General features: G+C 37.4%; 2 protein-coding genes across 3 annotated transcripts in view; one reads left to right on the forward strand and one right to left on the reverse strand.

Annotated features, from left to right (window-relative positions):
- Nucleotides 1–626: 626 nt before the first annotated feature.
- Nucleotides 627–4,661, forward strand: LOC100796434 (scarecrow-like protein 1). Of its 2 annotated transcripts, none has more exons than XM_003544682.4 (3): nucleotides 627–1,222; nucleotides 2,440–2,503; nucleotides 2,594–4,661. In XM_003544682.4, the coding sequence occupies exon 3, from the start codon at nucleotides 2,640–2,642 to the stop codon at nucleotides 4,413–4,415; it is 1,776 nt and encodes a 591-aa protein (XP_003544730.1). In that variant the 5' UTR covers nucleotides 627–1,222; nucleotides 2,440–2,503; nucleotides 2,594–2,639; the 3' UTR covers nucleotides 4,416–4,661. The 2 variants fall into 2 exon arrangements, with proteins under 2 accessions (XP_003544730.1, XP_014622473.1); XM_014766987.2 differs by lacking the exon at nucleotides 627–1,222 and adding an exon at nucleotides 1,233–1,572.
- A 737-nt stretch (nucleotides 4,662–5,398) lies between these two features.
- LOC100796963 (small RNA degrading nuclease 5) overlaps nucleotides 5,399–24,555 on the reverse strand; it is a 29,441-nt gene continuing 10,284 nt past the window's right edge. The window contains exons 8-14 of the mRNA XM_003544683.5: nucleotides 22,691–22,750; nucleotides 21,465–21,520; nucleotides 7,779–7,839; nucleotides 7,375–7,642; nucleotides 7,020–7,201; nucleotides 6,613–6,908; nucleotides 5,399–5,730 (exon numbers count right to left, since the gene is read on the reverse strand). Coding sequence (XP_003544731.1) covers nucleotides 5,607–5,730; nucleotides 6,613–6,908; nucleotides 7,020–7,201; nucleotides 7,375–7,642; nucleotides 7,779–7,839; nucleotides 21,465–21,520; nucleotides 22,691–22,750 — 1,047 coding nt within the window. The 3' untranslated portion in view covers nucleotides 5,399–5,606. The remainder of the gene's footprint in view (nucleotides 5,731–6,612; nucleotides 6,909–7,019; nucleotides 7,202–7,374; nucleotides 7,643–7,778; nucleotides 7,840–21,464; nucleotides 21,521–22,690; nucleotides 22,751–24,555) is intronic.

A 24,555-nucleotide genomic window follows, 5' to 3' on the forward strand; every position in this document is an offset into this window, starting at 1 on the left:
TAAATAGTTTTAAAAAAGGACCAATTGGTCATAAATTAAATAAGGAGACTGTTTTAGAATTTTTAAAAATAAGTTAAGGGACCATTTCTTATTTTTAAGCCTTTATCAAATAAAACAGACATATTTAAATATTTCATTCATCTAAAACATAATTAATAGTCATTGGTGTAACGCGTCTATTTCTAAAATAATATAATGTGAAATAAATACTCCAAAATCTTAGAAAGTTTTATGTTAGTTAAATTACACGAGAAACATATAAAAAAATAATTTATTATAAAGTTATTTTACACATTTTATCGATAATTTTACTCGAACGTTTACTCGAACTTTCATAATGCTATCATAACAAAATTATTTTGAAAGATGATGTGGATTTCTCATTGTCTTTCCGGGCCCAAATAGAAATATTCAACCCTTTCAATCAATAATAATTTAATATAAATATGTTTTTGTTGATAAACCTTAGTTTTCACATTAGAGGTTGAAGTTAACAGGGGAGAGTAAAGTGAAAAGACAAATTGTCCCTATAATGCTGCTGATATATGTGAATCCAACGTGTACATTATTCGCAGTTATCACCGTCCATGAGGGGTACTTGTGTCACTGTCCCATCATAGTTTCGTGTGGCCAATGTCTTTAGTCTGAGATAGACAAGTTGCAGTGAATTCCAAGTAGTTTCGTTAATTCTAGGTGGGTTTGATTTTCCACTCGCTTACCCCTTCACTAGTTTCCAGAAGCTCAGATTGTCTTCATGATTGCAATTTTATAATAATAAGATAAAATAAACAAATAAATTGGTTTCTTTACACTATAACACCATAAGTTCATGAATTCGTATTTTTTTATTCGGGTTGCTTAGTTCCTCCTAACTTACCTCCAATCTTAATTCTTTGGAAGCTTTAAACTTAAAAGTCTTGTTTGATATCTTTTTCTTCCCTTGCCACATCTATATTTATTAGATTTTAATGGTTGTGCATATCAATTCCCAAGTACCTTATTGTTCATTTATTTTTTTGTTTATCTGATTTGTTGCTATTCCACCAATCTGACCTTCCTAAGGAAACAAATTTCATTTAATATATTAAGGAGACATCAAGAGATTGTCTTGCCCTTTGGTTTGCTTTAATCAAACGCTCTACCACTTGGTCAAAAGCCTTAGCTTAGTTTCCTTCTGTGTGTCTCTAGGAGCATCATCCTTATCTGTCTGAGGTTGCATCAGGTACCCTTTGTCTCTTGTTTAATTTCTACCTCTAGAATCTTGATTATATGGTTTATTTTTTGTAACTTGGATGCTCCTTTTAATAAGAGATGCCATCTGTTACAATTCTTGTGAATAATTGTGAATTGAAGTTAAAGAGACTAGGGGAAGATGGTCTTTATTCTCTAGTTTCTGAATTTAGTGTTTTATTGAAGGATTTGTTTCTTTCATTTTTTCTATCATGGGTTGGTTCTCCAAAAGGGTATTTTTTGGTTATCCTTTTCTGTTTCTGCATTTGCAGCAAAGTTTAATTTTGGAAGGGAGGGAGTTTTGTTGTCTTAAAATAAAGCTGTTTCGTCATAGTGATAGAGGTACTGTCCGAAAAGTTTTATTTATGGTCATCAATTTTATCTATGTAATCAAGATGAATTGAAACCGTGGTTGACTAATTGTTGCATGAGTCTCTTATGCTTTAACATAAAAATTTGTGTCCAAAGCAGGAGATTTATTTCTTTTTTCTTTCCGGCTAGAGCGAACATATCATATTTGAAAAGGCAAAAATTTTGTCAATTTCATAGGAGTTCCTCATTTTTTAGTGGCAGAAATGTTTTAAAATTAAGGTCTGGAGAATCTTAGATCAATACAAAAGTTTTTGTTTCCTTGGTATTTTCATTTGATTTCAAGAATGTGTTTGGATATGTTGATTGGATCATAATCCAGCTAATTTCTGCAGGCATGTCACCATGTTGCGCATATGGGTGTAAACTGTAAAGAATAGTCTTTAATATTTATTTTCCTCTTCCAAATACTTTGAATGAGGCTACTATATTAACAACGATGTTTTTTGCTATGCACGCTGGGTTGAACTTTATCTGCCATGTAAATTCATGTTTCGACAAAGCTAATTACTAAATTGTGTTAACAAGGGTAATTTTGATTCTCTCTTTTGGCTAAGTGAGATCACTGTTACTTCTTGAATACATTCAAAAATCAAAATCATAGATAGTGGTGTTCTGAGGATGCAGAAGTTTCTGTTTATGACTAAGTATACAATTGCGTAGGTTTATTTCAATTTTTAGATAAAACTTTTTGCGGATTGAACTAATTCTCAAGCTGTTTATTCGTGAGACTCACAGTATGTAAAGTAATAAACTTTTTAAGTGTATTTTATATAGATTGGTTATTTATTCTAACTGAAAATGTCTTCTAATGTTTCTGTCTTCTCCGTTGGTTCTCAGCAAAGGTGTCTTCGAAGGTTCAACAAGATTTCATCAGAGAGCACTTATTTTACTATTTCTCAAGGTAGGAAAGGGGAGGGAAAAAAGCCTGGTAGTTTTTTAAATGATTGCAAATTTTATAGCAAGTTCCTTATTAATCTTTTTGATGATTTAGGTACATACAGAAAGTTTGTTTGAGCTAAGTGAGTAAAAGGAGAACTATGTCATTGGTTATATCTGCAGAGTTGGCTGATACATCATATGGAAATGCCAAGCTCTACACACTAAAGGGAACGGATGTTACACCAGATTTGTCCTCCCACAATTTTGCACCAGATAAGCACAGAAACATGTATATGACAAAGTCACACTCCTGTGAGAGTTATGCAAAGTACTTCCGGGATTCACCAACAGAAGAACTGATAGAACCGTCTAGTTCCAGCATATCAGGAAACTCAGTTCACCCTGATGGTGCTTCTTCTTACCTGCTAAGAGCTAGTTCAGGAGCTTCTGTGATTGTTAATAACCCATTTGACACTTCTATCTGGTCTACAAGGCATCGCGATGCCTATCAGTCCAATTCTGGATCAGATTTCGTGGAAAACGGGAGTCCGGATGGCCTTGACTTCGATGGTGAAATGAGATTAAAACTTCAAGAATTGGAGAGGGCTTTGCTTTCTGATGAAGAAGAGGAGGAGGAAGGCATGTTTGAGACTGTTCAAAGCATGGAGATTGATCCAGACATGGTCGAGTGGGCCAATCCGCTTCAAGATATGTTGCTCCATGACTCACCAAAGGAGTCCTCATCCTCAGATTCTTCCAATCTTACCAGCATCAGCAGCACAACCAAAGACACATCACAAAACTCGCCCCAAACCCCTAAGCAACTGCTTTATGATTGTGCTAGAGTACTTTCAGAAGGAAATGAAGAGGAAGCCACATCTATGATAAACAAGCTCCGGCAAATGGTCTCAATTCAGGGTGATCCTTCTCAAAGAATTGCGGCTTACATGGTGGAAGGACTTGCAGCTCGTGTCGCTACATCCGGAAAATGCATCTATCAAGCATTGAGATGCAAGGAACCTCCTTCTAACGATCGCTTAGCAGCAATGCAGATACTATTTGAGGTCTGCCCATGTTTTAAATTTGGATACATCGCTGCAAATGGCGCGATAGCTGAGGTTGTTAGAGATGAAAAGAAGGTTCACATAATAGACTTTGACATCAGCCAAGGAACTCAATACATAACTCTAATACAAACACTTGCTTCAATGCCAGGTAGGCCACCTCGTGTGAGATTAACTGCGGTGGACGATCCTGAGTCTGTGCAGCGTTCCATCGGTGGCATAAACATCATAGGACAAAGACTTGAAAAGCTGGCAGAGGAACTCAGATTGCCATTTGAGTTTCGAGCTGTGGCGTCAAGGACGTCAATTGTCTCACCATCAATGCTCAACTGTCGTCCAGGGGAAGCACTTGTGGTGAACTTTGCATTCCAGCTTCACCACATGCGCGATGAAACTGTATCGACCGTGAACGAGAGAGACCAACTTCTTCGCATGGTTAAGAGCTTGAATCCAAAAATTGTGACAGTTGTGGAGCAGGACATGAACACCAACACCTCCCCTTTTCTCCCAAGATTCATTGAAACCTACAATTACTACTCTGCTGTGTTTGACACACTTGATGCAACTCTCCCAAGGGAGAGCCAGGACAGGATGAATGTCGAAAGGCAATGCCTGGCAAAGGACATTGTCAACATTGTTGCATGTGAGGGCGAGGAAAGAATAGAACGGTATGAAGTCGCCGGAAAATGGAGGGCGAGGTTGTCGATGGCTGGCTTCACTCCATCTCCAATGAGCACAAATGTGAGAGAAGCAATTAGGAATCTCATTATTAAGCAATACTGTGACAAGTTCAAGATAAAGGAGGAAATGGGGGGTCTTCATTTTGGGTGGGAAGACAAAAACTTAATTGTTGCTTCAGCATGGAAGTGACCAATACAAATTCTTTTGTTGCATGAGACTCATTGTAGTGTTGATGTAGTATAGTATTTGTTTGCTTGTTTAGTCTGTATCTGTTATGTTTACGCTTGGTTCAGACTCAGATGTATACTAACGTGCAACTTATGCTAATACAAACTTTCATGTGTTTAACGTGGATGAAAGTCAATGGAGCATCTGACAACATCAGACAGCTATCATTGCTTAGGCTTGTAATGACATCATTTCTTGTTCGCATAATTTTGCGTTTCACTTTTGCTTCTTGTTCACATTAATGGTTCAGCCGTGTGGTTCATTTTGGTTAGGATGTGGCTTTAAGGCAGTTATAAGGCTTTGATAATTGAAGATGATAAGTGCGTTTATAGTATTTAATTGTAACAAGCTATTTCTTCTCATCTTTTTATGAAATAAATAAATAACTTTAGATATCTACACTAATCTTTTTATGAAATAAATAAATCAATTTAGATATCTAGTTACCGTTGCTCTAAGTTTGTTGTGCAAAAAAACATTGTTCTATGTTTATGATTAATTGATTGTAACAATGTTTATACGTAATTTAATGTGCTTTTATTTCCCTTTTTGGATGCTATTTGTCATATTCCAACTATTTCACGTTGTAGGTCCCACTCTTTGTTGCACTGAAGTTCAAATTTATTTATATCTGAACAGAAGATTATTCAAATTTCCTGCCTTAAACTAAACAGTTAATTTAAATTTATAAATATAATTTATGAATTCTTTCTAACTTACATTAATAAATTACATAAAAATAACGAAAATAAATTATTCTTAGTTTATTATAATGTTAAAAGTTAATTTTATGAATTATTTTTTATTTAATAAAAAAATTTAATCAACTAGTTAAAATAGCTTATAGTCAAATTTATTAACTGCTTATTAAGAGGTGTTCTTAAACTTCAGAATTAACAATGAAAAATACCGTGTCTAAGAAAGTATATTAGGGCAAAAATACGTAATAGTTAAATCAATAATTTTAAACAAGCAGAATCATACATTTGGGGCACTTTCATACCCCTCCCCACCACCAAAAGCTATGGCACACATGTATAACTACTGACCTCTACCACAATATTTACATTTATAACGTTCACGATCAAATTGTGGGTACTCACTACATGCTAACAAAATTAACATCAGTTCATTTTGTAACAATTATTATACTCAATGTTTTACACCTACAAAACACAAGGCTACTTCAGCTCGGGCCTGAACCTCTTCCAATATTTCCACAATCTTTTCACGACATATATTACTTTCATTCTGCTCCGCAAGCATTTTTCTCAGCCTTCAAAAAGGAGGGAAAACAAGTTAAATAAAAAACAAGACATAACATGCAAAATAAACAAAGGTTAATTCACCAAAAATAAAGGTATGTTAAAATAGTGCAACCCCCAGCTTTGTTCATGCTTCGAGCCTGCCTAAATTGACAAAATTAATTGAATCCTCATATGCATAATGGACTTGTGGCTTAGCTTCAATGTTTCAATCAGTAATGTCCGTCAGCAAGGATCACATTGGCATTGGACTAATGAATGGGTTAGCTTCCATGGACTTGTGAATAGCATACATGGAGACCTAATAAATGGTGTAACTTGGTCTCATATCATCAAGTGATTATGAAAAACTAGGGTTGCCTAGGGCAAAGGACGCCATTATATAAGGTCTGGTCCAATCGGTTTTAAATGAGCTAGAGAGTCATAATCCCCAAGTCAATTCAGGGGCTTCCATTAAAGATGCTAAAATGCAGTTTTTCTGGGACAAGTATCATATACATAGTTTTTTAATCAACATTTGATAATATAGGACCAGCCATGCAGTTTGATAGCAACTCACTTACTGCACAGTGCAATCAAAATCATGCATGTAAATCAGTGAATCCAATGTGATGTGATCCATGGTCCATCATCCACAGGTGAAACCAATAAATTGCATGAGCAAGTCTGGCCCTCAAATTTAACTAGGGTTTGTTGAACTTCTAGATATATACAAACAGAAACTGTATATACCCTGTTGAGGAAAGTATATATATGAAGACTCATGTTAAATATACATCGTTCAAGGGTCAAACATTAGTTTGTTCCTACGTTATTGTAAGGTGAAAAGTGTACAGCAATTAAAACAAATAGAAAGATAGAATACTTGGATTTAAAAAAGGCATGCATATTACCTGCGGACAATAGCAGTGTCTCCGTGACCAGTGCAAATTATCATCATGGCATTTGTGGGTAATGACAAATACAGATTATGAATTCTAGCATCCATGCGAGCCAGAATTTCCTTCAGTTCAGCAGATGCTTTCAACTTGAAGTCTTTCCCTTTTGTAAAATTATTCTGACATGTTTGTAATGCCAACATCTCTGCAAGTCTTCTATTCAACCTCTCAGAATCTTCAGCTTGTTTCTTCAAGTATGAGTGTAGCTCCGAAAACTGAGTCCAGATAAAATGTACCTTTCCATTCTTCACCTGAAGAAAAAAAAAAATAAACAATTAGGCATGAAACAAGACCATAAAGTAGTTATAAAATGTCAGTCAGAAAGGGAAAAACTTGCAAATATTGCTGGCTAAGGCATCTACCTCCTTGTTGGCCTTTGCAAGTGCTACATCATCAGAGGTCACTGGAATTGCATGAGAGGACTCTGAGGCATACCGTTTTACTACAGATATATCATCAATCAGTGAGGAGGTTTTGCCAGACTCACTCAGAATAGAAAGGAGCTTTTTCCGGGTAAAGGATGGAGGGGAACCAAAATTAGGCCCTGCTTCAAGAGTGTCACATCACAGCAGTTATGCTAACTATATGGCAAACCAAGTAAATATAAAGGGATAAGGCAGAAAGATAAAACTGCATATGTATGTAAACTAGAATGCATTGAGAACTTCCAATATAAAGATTGCAGCATTAATGCATGAAGATTGAAGAACTACTTGCCATTTCTGATCTTCAATAGTGCCAATTCCATGGTAGCTCTAGCATCTTCAATGCTGTCATGTCCATTCCCTGACTGTTGTATCTCCCTTGAAAGAAATCTCTTAGTAAGAAACCGTAGAGCATTTTTATGAGTTGATCCTCGGGGGTGTTTGTATAACACTGCTGTGTCAATGACCAAGTCATGAGATATCTTCAATGCTAACAAATCGTTTTCCAGAGAATGCCCAACAAGGATAGTCTCCTTGTGAACCAACTTTAGGAACTCTTCCTGTAAATGGGAAGAAACTGCAATTAAATCAGCAAAACAAATAGTTTCAACTAAATGGTTCAGCACGGTACCAGAAGTTTCAGCCTATTAACTGAAATAAGACAAAGAACAAATCAAGAAACTCAAGTAACAGAACCTGAATGTCTCTCAGACTTGTCGTCACGCCATCTAACATCTCTGACGTTATTCCACTATATCTACAAAGCACAAATATTACTTGTATTCGACAAAGTGAGAGAGAGAGAAAAAATTAGAGAGAAAAGAAACTGATATTATTGCAATCTGAAAAGTTAGAGTTAGTTACAATAGAGGTATATATAGACCTCTGAACCTCTGAACTAACAATAACAGAAACTAACTGCCCAATACTAGTGAGGTGCTGTTAGCAAAAGCTAACAGCACTTACAAACATACTACCAATTGTCTAACACTAGAGGGGTGCTGTTAGCAAAAGCAAACAGCCCTTACAAACATACTACAAAACTGTTTCCCAGTTATACAATCACACACTCTAATACCCACCCTCAAACTCAAGGGGAAGAGTTTTCAGAAGAAACACTCCACATTGAGTTTGCCCCTGAGAACTTCAAATCTTGATGAAGAAAGGGGCTTGGTCAGTGCATCAGCCCACTGATCTAGAGCTGGGATATGCACAATTGAAAGCTACTTAGCCAGAATTTTTTCTCTTACGAAGAAGACATCAATTTCCATGTGTTTTATACGATTGTGAAACAGAAGATTGTGAGCAATGGATACTGCACTCTGATTATGACAAAAAAGAACAGGAGTAGTGAAGGGAACTTGCAACTCAGTTAGAAGAGCTTGAATCCATGTTAACTCAGTGGAAGTTTGAGCTAAACTACAATACTCAGCTTCAGTGTTGGACCTGGCCATGACCTTTTTTTTGCGAGACCACCAAGATATTAAGTTTGGGCCAAGAAAGATGGCAGCCCCTGAGGTGGAATGCCTGTCATCCACATCAGATGCCCAGTCAGCATCGCAGAACACGCGAGGAACCAATGGTTTTGTAATAAGAGCAGGCTGAAGAAGTAGTCCATGAAACAAAGTACCCTTGAGATACCTTAAGATTCTTTTCATTACTGGCCAATGAGAGTCTAGAGGTGCAGCCATAAATTGACAAACTTTATTGACAGCAAAGCTGATTTCAGGTCTAGTAAGAGTAGCATATTTTAAGGGACCAACTACTAATCTGTATAGAATTGAATCATGAAAAATATCAGCACCATGTCGAGATAGTTTGCAATTAGGGACCATGGGGGAAGAAATGAAATGAGCTTCAGTCATGTGAGTTTTGTGGAGTAAATCACAAATATATTCACTGGGTCATCAGTATAGAGTTATTAGGTAGATACTTGATCTCTAGGCCCAAAAAATAATCCAAATGACCAAGTTGCTTGAGAGAGAAAGCAATGCATAGTTTGGTTGTGAGCTACTGAATGAGAAGTAGAACTGGCCGTGATGATGATATCATCCACATAGACTAAAAGATAGACAATATGCACCTGTTGCCTGAAGATGAAAAGGGAATTGTCACATTTGCTCCCCACAAAGCCAAACTGAAGAAGGGTAGATTTCAACCTATCAAACCATTACCTTGGAGCATGTTTTAAGCCATAGAGAGCTTTATTGAGCTTGCAAACTAGGGACTTATCTGCAACTTCAAAACCTGGAGGTTGTGTCATAAACATAGATTCTTCTTCAAGAAGCCCATTTAGAAAAACATTATTCACATCAAGCTGAAATAATTTCCACCCATGTGACAATGCAAGAGTGAGAACAATACGAATGGTGACAGGCTTAACCACAGTCGAAAAGGTCTATGAAAGTCAAAGCCATGAATTTGATGAAATCCCTTGGCTACCAACCTTGCTTCGAACTTGTTGATGGAACCATCAGCATTTTCCTTTACTCTGAAAACCCACTTACACCCAATAGCTTGTCTATTAGAAGGTAAGGGAACTAAGTCCCAAGTTTTGTTTTTCAACAAAGCATCATATTCTTGTTGCATGGCAGCAAGCCAATCTGCATTTTCCAGGGCCTGTTTCACAGTTTTGGGTTCAAAATGGGTAAGAAATAAACAAGGATGTAGTCTAGGATTGTGAATTCTATACTTGGACCTTGTTTGCATAGGATGAGTATTAACTGGTGTAGAATTAGGTGCTGAAACAGACTCAGAAGAGGGTGCACCAAGGGTTATGGACTCTAATGTTTGAGGATGATTAGATGTAGACTCAGAAGGAGTGGATGGATGAGACACAAGAAGAGATGTAGTAGGTGAATGAATAGGAATAGGGAAAAAATAGGGGGGACAAGAGGTGCAGAAGGAGAATGAGAAGGAGATAGCTGAGAAGATTGAGCCATAGGAACTACAGAAGGTGGAGATAGGTTAGGATTAAGACTGAAATAGGAATCAAGACACTTGATGGAGGTAGAAGAGGAGGGAAACAGGTCAGAATAAGGGAACCTCAACTCATTAAACAGAACATCTTTGGAAATATAGACTTTAATAGATGAAGACAAACATTTATAGCCTTTGTGAGAGGAGGAACATCCCAAAAATAGACATTCTTGAGATCGAAAATTGAGTTTGAGTATGATAAGGTCTCAGCAAGGGAAAACAGACACAGCCAAAGGTTTTAAGGAATTGAAAGTTAGGATCCTTGTTGAAAAGAGTAACAAAGGGAATGGCAAAATTGAGAGAAGCAGTGGGAAGTCTATTAATTAGATAGACAGTAGTAATAAAGGCATAATCCCAAAACTGTAAGGGTAAAAAGGCATGATGCAATAATGTAAGGCCTAAATCAATTATATGTCTATGTTTTCTTTCAACCACACCATTTTGATGATGAGTGTGGGGACAGATAAGTCTATGAAAGATGCCATAGGATGTTAGGAGAGCAGAGAAAGGTCTGAATTCACCCCCCAATCAGATTGAACACTTTTGATTTTAGTATTAAGTTGCAGTTCAACCATTGATTTAAAAGCTTGAAAAACATAAAGAGTTTCAGCCTTAGATTTGATAGGAGATATCCAAGTGTATCTGGAAAAGTAGGGGTGAAAATGAACCAAGTCAAGCCAAGCTTTACTAGGTTTGAGCTCGGCTTGAGTTGAATACGTAAGGCTTGAGTTTGGCTCATTGCCTGTCATAGGTTTTTTTTAAGGCTCGGCTCGGTTTACATAAAAGTCTGGCTTGGCCCACGAGCCTATTTAAAAACTTGCTTAAAGACGTCTTTGATTAATTAATTATTTTAAAATCTAGTGAAATACTAACTAAAAAAAGAAACTTATAAAATTTCGTATAAGCAATGTACAAATTCAAAAATAATTGATAAACAAAATCATATTGAATTCAAGTCGTTAAAGTACAAAGTATATCAAAAGAAAATAAAAAGAGCATAATATTAAAAAATGTATGGATTAGAGATGATTTGCACTAATATAGTCAAACAAAAATTATTATTAGTTAAATTAACGATTTTTAATCCAATTTTTGAATATATAATTATATTAAATATTTTTTAAAAAAATATATCTACAATAATTTCATCTTAGTCTACTCAAGCCATATCTTATATACTATTGATCAAGGCCGTACCCGAATCAAATAAACATTAAAAATGCAGTATCTAGGAAGTGATCCTAGGTCGTCTCCCAACAAGCAATGGTCAACCAAACGTTCATAACACATAATAATAAAACAGTAACGAATTGGGGGTTGTTTGTTTTTGTAAATTAAACAGCAAGCAAATTTGAATTAGAAAATAACAAAATTAAAACATGTTTTCCCTTGATTCACAAACAAGTCTCTTATCCTAGGTTACGAGAATTTATCCTTAATCAGTTCAACCACTCAATCCAACCCTAAATTAAATTACTAAGCGAAAATTAACATAAGACTGTCATTATGTGATTAAACAACACATACACCAATTAATCATGAACGAAACTGATCATTAAGCATGAACGTAAATTAAGCGCAGAGACAATTAATCAAGCACTAAGCATGCATGAATTAATAGCAACAAATACAAAGTAATTGGTGAAGAAGAAAAACTGATCAGCATTCAATAGTAATAACAAAACCTCAAAGAGAGATGTGTTTGATCCTCAAGAGAAAACAATGCTAAAGACTTAGCCTTCCATTAATCAGTAGAAACGAAACTGTAGATTGAAGCCGAAATGAAATTGCAGAAAACGAATTTTATTCTACATAAACAATGTGCATGAACAATAATAAAAACTGAAATTCTAAAATCCTAGAATTATTCTCCTCTCCGAAAAAAACTCCCTAAACTAAAACCTTGGTGTTGTTATATAGGTCCTCAGTCCCAAAGCTCACAAATCTATTTTAAGTCCAAACCCATAAACGAAATAAAATAAAATCTGGACAAGATAAGATTGGATGAAATAAAATCTGGACGAAATAAAATTTAGATGGAATAAAATCTGGATAAAATAAAATCTAGATGGAATAAAATCTTGATAAGATAAGATTTGATAAAATAAAGTTATTATTATTATTATTATTATTATTATTGTTAATTAAACAAGCCGACTTGTCAAGCTTAACAAGCTTTTTTTATATAGTTTGAGCTTGGTCTTTTTATCTAAAAAGGGTTTTTAAAAAGCTTGAGCTTGACCTTTATAGTAAACAAGCCGAGCCGAGCCGAGCCGAGCCGAGCCTTATATAGGCCAAGCCAAAGGCCCTCGACAAGCTGCTCGGCTCATTTCCACCCCTATGAAAAAGGCATCAATAAAGGATACATAGCATTTATAACCAGCATAGGAAGTTAAATGAGAAGGTCCCCACAAATCTATAAAGATAAGCTCCAAAGGAGAGTAAACAGAAATAGAAGTGTGAGATGGTAATTTATGAGATTTTCCCATACAGCAGGAAGAACAAAAATCTCAAAAAAATTTACTTGATGGGGAAATGTTACAATGATTGAAGACTAGCTTCATTACATGACTATAAGGATGACCTAATCTAGCATGCCAAAGACTAGCAGGACTAGGAGAGGAAACGACAGAATTGGAGACTACACTAGAATTTTTATTAACAGTAGCAGCTATACTAGGCAAGCCATTATCTGAAATTGAAGTTGAAGTAGACAACAGTAGGGGAGAGTTGTCTTGAAGCTTGAGATTCTGAAAGGAGTAAAGACCATCAGCACCAACAACCCCTTGAAGAAGGACTTTATTAGTCTCTTGAGATTTTACAAGACACAAGTGAGGGTGAAATTCAAAGAAAACAGAGTTATCTTTAGCAAACTGACTCACACTTAACAAATTTTTTGATATTGAAGGGTGTTATAATTATGTGTATCTCTTGATAGATTTTCTGTTTTTATCTTTCTTAATTTCCTGCTTAACTTGTTGTAGAAGACAGCAATGTGTCTTGTCTTGTGAAGCTGTCTCTCTCCTTTTTTGGTGTATATATATGTGTTATTTGAATGTAATAAAGTAAGCTAGTGAGAGAATTGTTCTTCCTCACAAAAGTCACAGCTTCAAGTAAGGGACATGTAATAATTTATGAAGTTTAAATGTTATGTGAGAAACATTAGGGGACACAAAGGAAGAAGAATCAACACCAGAGATACTCAAACCTTCACCATTGCCTATGACAATTTGATCAAGTCCATCAAAATGAGTGAACTGCTTGATATTTTGTGATTCACTAGTCACATGGAAGCTAGCTCCTGAGTTTGGAATCCAAGTGGAGCTAGCAGAATCATTCCCATGAGAGGAGGAATTGGTAAGTATAGCACTAGGTTGATTGGATGTTGGAACAACAGCTTTTTAATTGGAATTGGGAATAATCCAGGTATTGGAAGCTCTGGCAAAACCAGAGGAGTAGGGAATTGGTTGAAGTGTGGCAGGATCAAAGAAGGTGAGTGATTCATGAGGCTGAAAAATCATGTCAAACTGAAAGTGGCAAACATTTGCAGTGCGTCCGTACTTGAGACCATTTTGACACTAAAAGTTGGCAAAACGGCCACCACCACGGCCTCTACCGGAGGCACCATCACTGTGTTCGGCACCTCGATCAGAAAAATCGCCATGACCATTGCCAGGCCATACAATCCTTGAGAACCACCAGGATCACCAAATTAGTAGGGATTTTTATGCAAATAGCATTGAGTGTAGTTCAAAGACAGAGAACTTAGCACCTGAGCTTCTTTATTGTAGTGAGCAAGACTAGTTTCATGACCGTAGAGTAAGGCCTCAATCTCGGCGATAGACAGAGTACGCTTCTTGCTCTCAATTACAAAGATTACCGGTGCATAATCGGACAGGATCCCTTCAAGAATTGCATCAACATATTCCTCATGAAAAACAAGAACTCCAACACCAGCAAGCTCATCAACATAACCTTTGATTTTTTGCAAATATTCATCAACATGACAAAACACTGTAATTTGTGCGACTTGATAACCAGTTCTACATGTTACCGCCAGTGGAGATAGTTTGAATCATCAAGCTTCTTGGCAATGGAGTTTGGGAACAATTGAGAGACAAAGTTCGAAGGAACGGAAGCCATGGTTGCACGGATCTGGAACTTGTGAAGGTACAATAACTACGAAAAATTGGCTCTAGATACCATATTCAAGAAAGTGAGAGAAAGAGAGAAAATTAGAGAGAAAGGAAACTGATATTATTGCAATCTAAAAAGTTAGTTAGAGTTAGTTACAATAGAGGTATATATAGACCTCTAAACCTCTGAACTAACAATAACAGAAACTGGCTGCTAATACTAGTGAGGTGCTGTTAGCAAAAGCTAACAGACCTTACAAACATAATACAAAACTGTTTTCACAGTTATACAATCACATACTCTAATAACTTGATGCAGACAATTTTGTTTCAAATCCAAGGAAAAAAGAAAAATAGGTCATAAAGAACAATTTCAACTTTGTTTTTCTTTTTTATATTTCAACTTATTTTCTGGTTTTTGACTTGTTTGCTTTCATTACCAATAGATAATAGTATCCCAACTCCCAAGACTGAAGAACATCATCCAATAGTCTCTCAATCTATTTAGGGTTTTCTAACACTAAAAACAACAAAATTCTGGTATGTTCTTAGTATTTTGAGGGTCCAAGACCAATCTCTTACTATAAAGAATGTCTCTAATCTTCTCTCCCGATCTATAGCCTATCTCTACCACATTCTGTTAGAAATTTAACTAAGAATGACTAAGTATAACTCTTAAAATGAACAAGTTGAAGTTTGAATGTGTGAGAGAAATTGTTACTCACAGACAACTTGCTTTATTACTTTCAAATAAATATATATAGGATACAAAAAGGAGGAGAGAGACAGCTGATTACATTGACCTAACATTGTTGTCCTCTCAATAAAGCTGAATAATTAAACAACAATACACAAAACTACACATATATTTAACACTCCCCCTCAAGCTGGAGCATATAAATCATATGCACCAAGCTTGGAACATATAGACTGAATCCTAGATCCTCTTAAGGACTTAGTTAAAATATTTGTTAACTGATCATTAGAATTAATGAACTCAATGACAATCTCCTTAGACAATAGTTTCTCCCGAATGAAATGACAATCAATCTCTATGTGCTTAGTCCTCTCATGGAAGACTGGGTTTGGAGCAATGTGAAGAGCAGCCTGATTATCACAGTATAACTTCATTTGCACCACTTCACAGAATCTCAATTCTTGGAGAAATTGCTTAATCCACATAAGTTCATATGTAACCATAGTCATAGATCGACATTCAGCATCTGCACTGGATCGAGCAATAACAGTTTGTTTCTTGCTTTTCCACGAAACAATGTTCCCTCTAATGAAGACACGATATCCTGATGTAGATCTCCTATCCATGGGACAACCAGCCCAATCTGCATCACAATACCCAGATACTTGTGTGTTACCCTTGTCTTCATACAACAATCCTTGTCCAGGAGCTCTCTTTACATATCTAAGAATACGCATAACAGCATTCCAATGATCAACAAGAGGATTTTGCATAAATTGGCTAACCACTCCAACAACAAAGGAAATATTAAGTCTTGTAATTGTGAGATAAATGAGTTTTCCCACAAGTCTCCTATATCTCTCGGGGTCAGGATAAACTTCACTTTGATCTGTCATGAGCATACTTCCTTTGAGAGATCACAACACCATCTCCTGATTGAGCCACCTCAATACCAAGGAAATACTTCAGATATCCCAGGCCTTTGGTCTGGAAATGGCTAAATAAGTGCTCTTTTAGCTGGACAATCTTAGAAGCATCATTCCCTGTAATCACTATATCATCAACATAGACCATTAGATAAACACACTTTCCAGGGGATGTATGACAGTAAAAAACAGAATGATCGGCTTCACTTCGTTTCAGCCCAAAAAGTTGAACAATATGACTAAATTTACCAAACCAAGCTCAAGGAGATTGCTTCAACCCATAGAGAGATCGATGTAGCTTACACACAAGACCATACTCCCCCAAAGCAACAAACCTAGGAGGTTGCTCCATATAAATTTCCTCCTCAAGGTCACTATGAAGGAAGGCATTTTTAATGTCAAGCTGATGGAGGAGCCAATGACGCATGACAGCCATAGCAAGAAACAGACAAACGGTGGTGATTTTAGCTACAGGAGAAAAAATATCACAATAATCAAGGCCAAATATCTGAGTGTAGCCTTTAGCTACTAATTGAGCCTTAAGCCGATCAACTTCACCATTGGGCCCAACTTTAACAGTATAAACCCATCTACAACCCCACAATTTTCTTGCCAGGAGGAAGAGGAACAAGTTCCCAAGTACCATTATTTTCAAGAGCCTGCATTTCATCAATCATAGCCTATCACCATCCAGGATGATTAAGTGCCTCATGAATATTAGAAGGAACAGTGAGCGAAGATAACGAGAAAACAAAGGAAGAATATGAAGGAGACAAACGATGATAACTCAAGAAGTTATAAATAGGATAAGGATTACGAGTAGACCGAGTACCTTTCCTGATGACAATGGGCCAATCTGAATCAGAGTGATGAGAAGTGAAAGAAGAAGGATCCATAGTTTGAGGATTGGTTGGAGGAGGATGAGGATCACGAGGAGAAAATTCAGGCACTATAGAACCAACTTGTTGTGTCCTGCGTTGATATGTAATAAGAGGTGGAGGAGCAACTTCAGTTGAATTTGGTGGAGAAGATGGGACTTCACTAATATTTTGATCGGAGTTACCTAGTGGACAAGGAGAAGGAATTGGAAGTACTTGCGGGAGAGAAGAAGGATGGTCTATGGAAGGTGAGAAGAAGGATGTGTCTTCAAAGAAGGTTATATCCGCAGACATATAGTATTTTGATCGGAGTTACCTAGTGGACAAGGAGAAGGAATTGGAAGTACTTGCTGGAGAGAAGAAGGATGGTCTATGGAAGGTGAGAAGAAGGATGTGTTTTCAAAGAAGGTTACATCCGCAGACATATAGTATCGTCTAGTGGTTGGAGAGTAGCACTTGTAACCCTTTTAAAGACAAGAATAACCCAAAAAGACAAATTTGATGGCCTTAGCAGAAAGTTTGTCTAAACCAAGAGAGAGATCATGGATAAAACAAGTACAACCAAACACTTTAGGAGAAACATGAAATAATGGATCATGAGGAAAGATAATTGAGTGAGGTATTTGGTTTCCAAGGGAAGAAAAAGACATCCTGTTAATTACGAAACAAGCAGTAAGCACTGCATCTCCCCAATGGTGTGTAGGAACATTGGAGTTTAACATTAGGGAACGTGCAGTTTCAAGAAGATGACGATTCTTCTTTTCTGCTGTACCATTTTGTTGTGGTGTATGAGGACATGTGAACTGATGTAGAATACCTTTTGAAGATAAAAAAGAGGATAGATCATGAGAGAAATACTCTTTAGCATTATCACTTCTGAAAATCTTAATAGTTTTTCCAAATTGATTCTCAATCTCATTAAAGAAAGACATGAATATAGGCAAAAGTTCAGATCTGTCTTTCATTAAATAAACCCAAGTACATCTGGAGAATTCATCAATAAAGGTTACAAAATATCGAAAACCAAAAGATGTAACACGACTTGGTCCCCAAATATCAAAATGAATGGCAGAAAAAGTCGAGTTACATCTTTGTACAGTTTGAGAAAATGATGACCTAACATGTTTTCCTAGTTGACAAGACTCACATTCTAAGACTCGAAGATTCTTAAGACTAGGAACCATCATTTTCAGTTTTGGTAAACTTGGGTAACCCAAACGATCATGCAAAAGTTTGGGTTTTTAAGTTGCAAAACAAGACACAGGAAAGCTAGATTCTAAGTAGTAAAGTCCTCGTGATTCACGTCCTTCTCCAATCAGTTGACCTGTGCCATGTTCCTCAATAACAAGAATTAGCAATAAAAGTTACTGAGCAATTTAATGAACGAGTCAACTGACTTAATGAGATTAGATTATAGGGACATTGAGGAATAAATAAAACAAATTCAACTTTAATGAGGGAGATAAAGAGACTTGACCACTTCCTTGAGATGCAACTTTGGAACCATTAGCTACAGTAACAAGGTGAGGAATTTTTGGGAAAGAAATGGATGAAAAAGAAGACTTGTTACCATAGATATGATCAGAGGCACTTGAATCAAGTATCCAAGGACTAGGACTTTCAATAGATTGAGAGATACATGCTGTTGAAAAACATGGTACGGAGGAAGATTGTGCTTGGTTGCTGGATTTCTCATATATGAGCTTCAAATACTCTTGGTACTCCTCATTAGAGAATCTAGACTCTGATTTCTCTGACTTAGACACCTGTGCTACTTTGTCAGGAAAACCATGCAAAGAGTAACAATTTTCTTGAGTGTGACCCATACTCTTGCAATAGGTGCATTGAGGACATCCACCTCTTCCACTGCGGCCTCCTCTATTGTTCCGGCCTCCTCCTCTCCCACGAGGTGCAATCATGGTTGATGTTTCCACAACATCAGCTAGATTTTCATCTTTCAATACATGAGGCACACGAAGAAGTCTAGTGATGAGAGTCCATTGACGGAACTTGGTCTCCAGCAAGAACTTGATCACGCACATGATCAAAATCTGAGTGTAGGCTCCTCAAGATAAGAACCATGTAAAACTTGTTCAGCTTTTTATTCACTTCCTCCAACGAATCAACCACAAGAAACCTTTTCAGCTCTTCCACTGCGGCTCGAGCTTTACCTATGTGTGCAATCATGTCATGGCTGGTTTGCTTGAGAGCTGTAACTTTCATGGTTGCATCAAACAGGCTTTGAATATCATTGGCAAAAATCTCTTGGGCCTTTTTCCAAAAAGAGCAACATGTTTTGAATGATCTAAGAATTTCCAAAACATTTGGCTCAACCTATTGCCATAGCACAGCACAAAGTTGAAAATCAAGTTTTTCCCACTCAGATTTCTTGTCGTTTGGGACATCACCAACTCCCTTTTCCAAGTGGTCATGGTACCCTTGGCCAAGAAACCACAACTCCACTGAAGCAGACCAAGACAAATAGTGTTTTCAGTTGAGTTTTGCAGTAGTGATGGTAGGAGTCCCAGAGAAGGAGAAAACAGGACCAGAAGAAGTCATTTTTGACCAAAAGAAAGAAACCCCAATTGAGTAGAAGAAGAGGATGCACGAGTTGACGAGCAAACACTGAAACAGGAGCTGAAATGTGCCTAGAAGAACATGACACAGCGTTTGAGACTGGTCCAGCGAGCTTCCGATGGCTGGCGAGCGGTGCGTGGTCTTCACGCGCCGAAATGGCACGAGCTGGTGGTGGCGCGTGGCGGCATGTGGCTGGGAATCTGGCCACGCGACTTGCAGGGGTGAGTCGCGCTCCTCGAGGCACACTCAACCCTGGGTTTGCCGAGAAAAATGGCGGCCGGGACAGCGACGGACGGTGATCAAAACGGTTACCCGCTCTGATACCAAGTTGAAGTTTGAATGTGTGAGAGAAATTGTTACTCACAAATAATGTTGTTAATGACAGATGGCGGTTCATGGTGAAAAGCCAAAAATCTGTCATAAAAATATGGCGGATGGCGTAGTGGAAAATGGCGGATGTCATGACGGACAGAAAAAAAAATACATATATATAAAGTCATTGAAATTGAAAAAAACAATGGATTGCATTCAAATAAACTAAAAATGTTTCATGAGTTCATACAATAATCAATTACCAAAAGGAAAAAATAGAACTGTCAAAAGTAAAAAGAGGGTATCAAATAGCAAAAGGAAAAAAAAAGCTGCAGACAGAAAAAAGGGGTGTCAAACAGCAAAAATAAAATTTAAAATAAAATAAAAGCTGAAGGGCACCACTTCACCCGCGATGTTGTTTGCCTTCGTGGGGGTGCTGGTCGCCGTTCCTGGCCTGTGCTCGCGCCGCTGTTCCTACCGGTGCTCGCGCCGCTATTCCTACCGGTGGTTCCGCCACCGTTCCTTCCAGTTGTTGTGCCACCGTTCCTGCCGACGTTGGCTGCGTTCAAGGTGCAGTCTGCAGAGGGTGTCGCGGCTGGGTGCAGCTGGGTGCGGGTGGGTCGCGGTATGGACGCTGGGTGCTAGGGAGGGTGCGGCTGGTTTGCTTTTGGTTGGAGGGCTGCGTTTTGATTAACAGGTGCGTGGGAGGGGAGGGCTAAGCTTTTGAATGAATTACCGGGTAGGGTTGGGTCGGGTCAGCCCAACTCCTACCACGGACAAAAAACAAAAAAAATCTGTCATTTTCCGCCTCGCCACCATATCCGCCATGACCACCATGGCTATGGCGGCCGCCATGGCACCGCCATAACCGCCATTTAACAACACTGCTCACAGACAACTTGCTTTATTACTTTCAAATAACATATATATAGGATACAAAAAGGAGGAGAGAGACAGCTGATTACATTGACCTAACACTGCTGTCCTCTGAATAAAGCTGAATAATTAAACAACAATCCACAAAACTACACATATATATTTAACAGAACAGAACCAGCCCATTAGGGTTACCTAACGGAATCCTTTTAATCTAAGCATTTTCATACAAAATTCCAACCCTTTATTAGATGGAAATCAAAACACCAAGCCGTACATATATCTTTGCAACTGAGCAATTAATAACCCTTATGAGAAGATTTTACAATGAGTCAAGACCGTGAAAGTCTTAGCACCGAACTACCCCCACCAGAAGGGAAAAAAGAAAAAGATAAAATTTACGCATAATATATAATTCACACATTATATAGATTACTCGTTGTTCCCTTCGAGGGGGAGATTAGAAGCAACAAGTATGGCTCTATGGTGTAAAAACAAAATTCAAATAATAAGAAATATATATAATTAAAATAAAAAAGAAATAGTTTGGATCTAGGAGAAAAGCAATTTATTAAAAACAATGAAAATAATTAATTTGAGAGTATAAGTATTTGAGATTTAAAATCAAAAAGGAAATTTTAGAATAAAAATGTAAATTTAAACGGAATTAAAGCTGAGATTTGAGAGGAAACTTTCTTAATGCAAAAGGAAAATTTGAAAACAATTAATAATTTAAGAATTTTTTAAAATATAATAATAAGTGCTGAATAATGGTGAAGCCATGATGTGTTACATGGAAAAATACGCTAACATGTCCTCACATTCAAGAATAAGGACTCAAATTTTGATAATATAGGTGTTGATTAGTTTTATCAACATATGACTTATGAGTAACTAACATAGAAGATGCTAAAATCTATTTAGCAATGACTTTTTTAATTTCTAATATTAAATAACGAACTTATTTAGGGACATTGACTGATACTCCAAAAACAGCTTACCTTGTGTTGTAATCAGTGATGGCATTTGATGGTTTAACCAACTTATCTATCAAAACCTGAAAAGATAAATATTAGAAAAGAAGCCATCACTGTGCAAGTAAATGTTACCAATTTTAAAGAGTTGGCCAAGTCTCAATATATAAAATGGCTACTTCAATTTCTTAAAGATTAAAAATGAGACATAATAAAAAAACAACCAAAACAGAATCTCTCTGCAATAGCATTAAATCTTCTGCAGAAAAATGCTACGATGCAACATAATGGCCAAAAGACAATAAATCGATGAATAAGCAATGATGGGAATCATAATAGAGTTTCGTGAAAAAAGGTTCTCATGAAACAACTTCCCAGTTATCAATAGCACACTATTGCAAAGGAGCAGCCTTGGGAAGCTATTTATTAACTGTCACAAAGTCTTTTGAAGGAGCGGAGTCGTGCACGCAAATCGCGGCTGCTACCATGGAAAATCACAGACCTTACAGATGTTATTCTTTCACAGGGAAAAATCCCCTATTTATCCATTTTATTTTGTGAGACATCCAAGCCTTTTTGGGTATTTTTGTCATTTCCCGATGTTTGACATCTGATTTGAGAATAGCACACCTTTCTTTGACACTTGGCTGGTATTTGAGAGTTGAGACCAAGAAACTTGGCTAAGGCTGACTTCCATATCAGGCCACTGACCCAGCACTTTGGCCCCATTTCAGGCCAATCCCATTTTTTTTCAGCATCTGTGTTGTGTTTTCTCTTTTCTTACTTTCTTTCCATGTCGTGTTCAGAGTGGCAGGCAGGCAGGGTATCCTCATGCGTTCTATTATTTTTAGACCAAACTACCATTTTGAATATTATTCATTAACATTTTTAGGTAAATATTTTTTTATTTCTGAGCATATATGTGTGTGAGAGTAGTTAAATAAGTTAATTTGTATTTATAAACTTCGAAAGAGTGGTCATTCTGCCATGCACTATCACACTATAGCATTTTTGGGACTGGTCGCTAAACACCTTAGGATGAGATTGATAACTATGCTTACAAGTTCAACAAGCTTCAGGAAGGAAAGACATGCCAAATGGAAATAGATACATAGAAACAAACACAAGATATAAAGAATTAAAATATTGATAACTATTTATTGAACTTTTAAAACTAACGACCATTCCTCTTAAAATCAGTAGTAAATGCATTCACTTTACAAACTAGTTCAGAAAATAAATTCAGTAAATACCTGTCCTTTGACATCCACTAAAGTAATTCTTGACAGCTCAAAACCTTCACTTGTTATGCACTAAGCAAATGAGAAAAAAAATGAACATTGATCAAATTACATATGTACAGGATATCCGTAAAAAGAATGCCATAACTACTTTAATTTGTCTCAATATAGAATGAAGTTACTTACAACTTTGCCTATGTATTCCAATAAAACCTCAGTCAATATAATTTTCAGCAATGTTAAATGCATTTAGTTTTCATTGGAATTAGTATTTAGGAAGTAGAACCCATTTACTCTTTGCATTGGAAATAGTCCCCATCTAGTCTAGTAAGAATCTGAACATTCTGCATAACCCAAGTTGTATAATCAATCAATTTCACCTAACCAATACCTATCTCTCTCTCCATCTCTCTATTTCTCACTTCCCACCAAATTCAACAAGTTATCTCCATTTAAATTTCATGAATATGAAATGAATCCAGTAGTATTATTGTCTAAGTGAAATTTGGTGCATCAATGGTCAATCCCAATTAACGATATCAATTAGGTACCTTCCAACATTCAGTATGAGAGAGAAAGAAGAGAGAGAAAGAGGGAGAGAGAAAGATCAGAGTGAAAGAATCAGAGAGAGAGTGACAGAGAGAGGGAGTGAGAGAGAAAGGGAATGGACTACGGTGAGGAAGAGAGGGAGAGGTAATCTGAGAGTAGAATCCACTGAGAGAAAGGATCCTAGACAAAGCTACGGGGGAGTTAGGCAACGACAACATGCCAATCATCCATATTCAAACTGGCGGAACAGAGCGGACATAACCTCATTCTACTTCACGAGGTTCCCAGAGGATGTACAAGAGGCGGAGCTCTGGACCCATTTCAAAAAATGGGGGGATGTGAGGGAGATATTCATATCTAAACAGAGGAACAAAGGAGGAAGGAGGTATGGGTTCGTGAGATTTAAAGGAGTGTCTGATGTGAGTAGACTCGAAAGACAACTTGATAATACCATCATCGGGGGATTGAAGCTGCATGTAAACATACCAAAGTATGCGAGAGGAAAGCTGGAAAAAGGCAAAATCAACCACAGAAGGCAGGGGATCAGCCAAAAGAAGAATGAAGGGACGAAGGCAATACCAACTACAACATCCCATATCACGGCACCCACAAGGACATACGCGGAGATATTGGCGACACACTCAAGGAATGCAGGGCAACGCAAGAACACAGCCACAGCTCAAGTCAGACAAGGAGGATCACATTCCTCGGTTCAACTAGACATCCCGAAGGAGGAGGACAAATGGTACAAGGACGCATGGGTGGGAAGGTTGAAGAAACTAGAGATATTCGAAAGGCTTGAAGACGAAATAGTGTGGATTTTAGGGTCCGACATGAGGCCTATATACCTAGGAGATAACAAGGTCATTCTCCTTGGTCTTCCAGACGCAAAGGCAGAAGAGTTAAACACTGAAGAAATAGACAAGGGTACATCGTTGTTTTATTCCCTGGAGAGATGGAAGCCAGAGACGAGACCGGGAAACAGGCTGGTATGGATGCACTGTTGGGGCATACCGATCGCCGCATGGGACATTAGATATATCCGGAAGATTGTGGCAACAGTGGGTGATTTGGTGGACGTTGACGATGAAGTAGAAGAACTTCGGCGGCTCAACAGGGCTAGGGTCCTTATTAGAACCCCGTGGAGCCCGACAATACACCATTCAGTAACTGTTGACATCCATGGTGTGTCGTCCGTAGTCTACATGGTGGAGGAGACCTCCACGGAAGAAGGCCTGTACGAGCGACGTCGCCGACACACGCTCAGCCCATCAAATGAAATATCGTCTGACGATAGCGGCCTCGACACACCGATCTCGCGACTGAGC

The sequence above is a fragment of the Glycine max genome, chromosome 14, assembly GCF_000004515.6.
Source record: "Glycine max cultivar Williams 82 chromosome 14, Glycine_max_v4.0, whole genome shotgun sequence".
In the NCBI taxonomy this organism is placed as follows: Eukaryota; Viridiplantae; Streptophyta; class Magnoliopsida; order Fabales; family Fabaceae; genus Glycine; species Glycine max.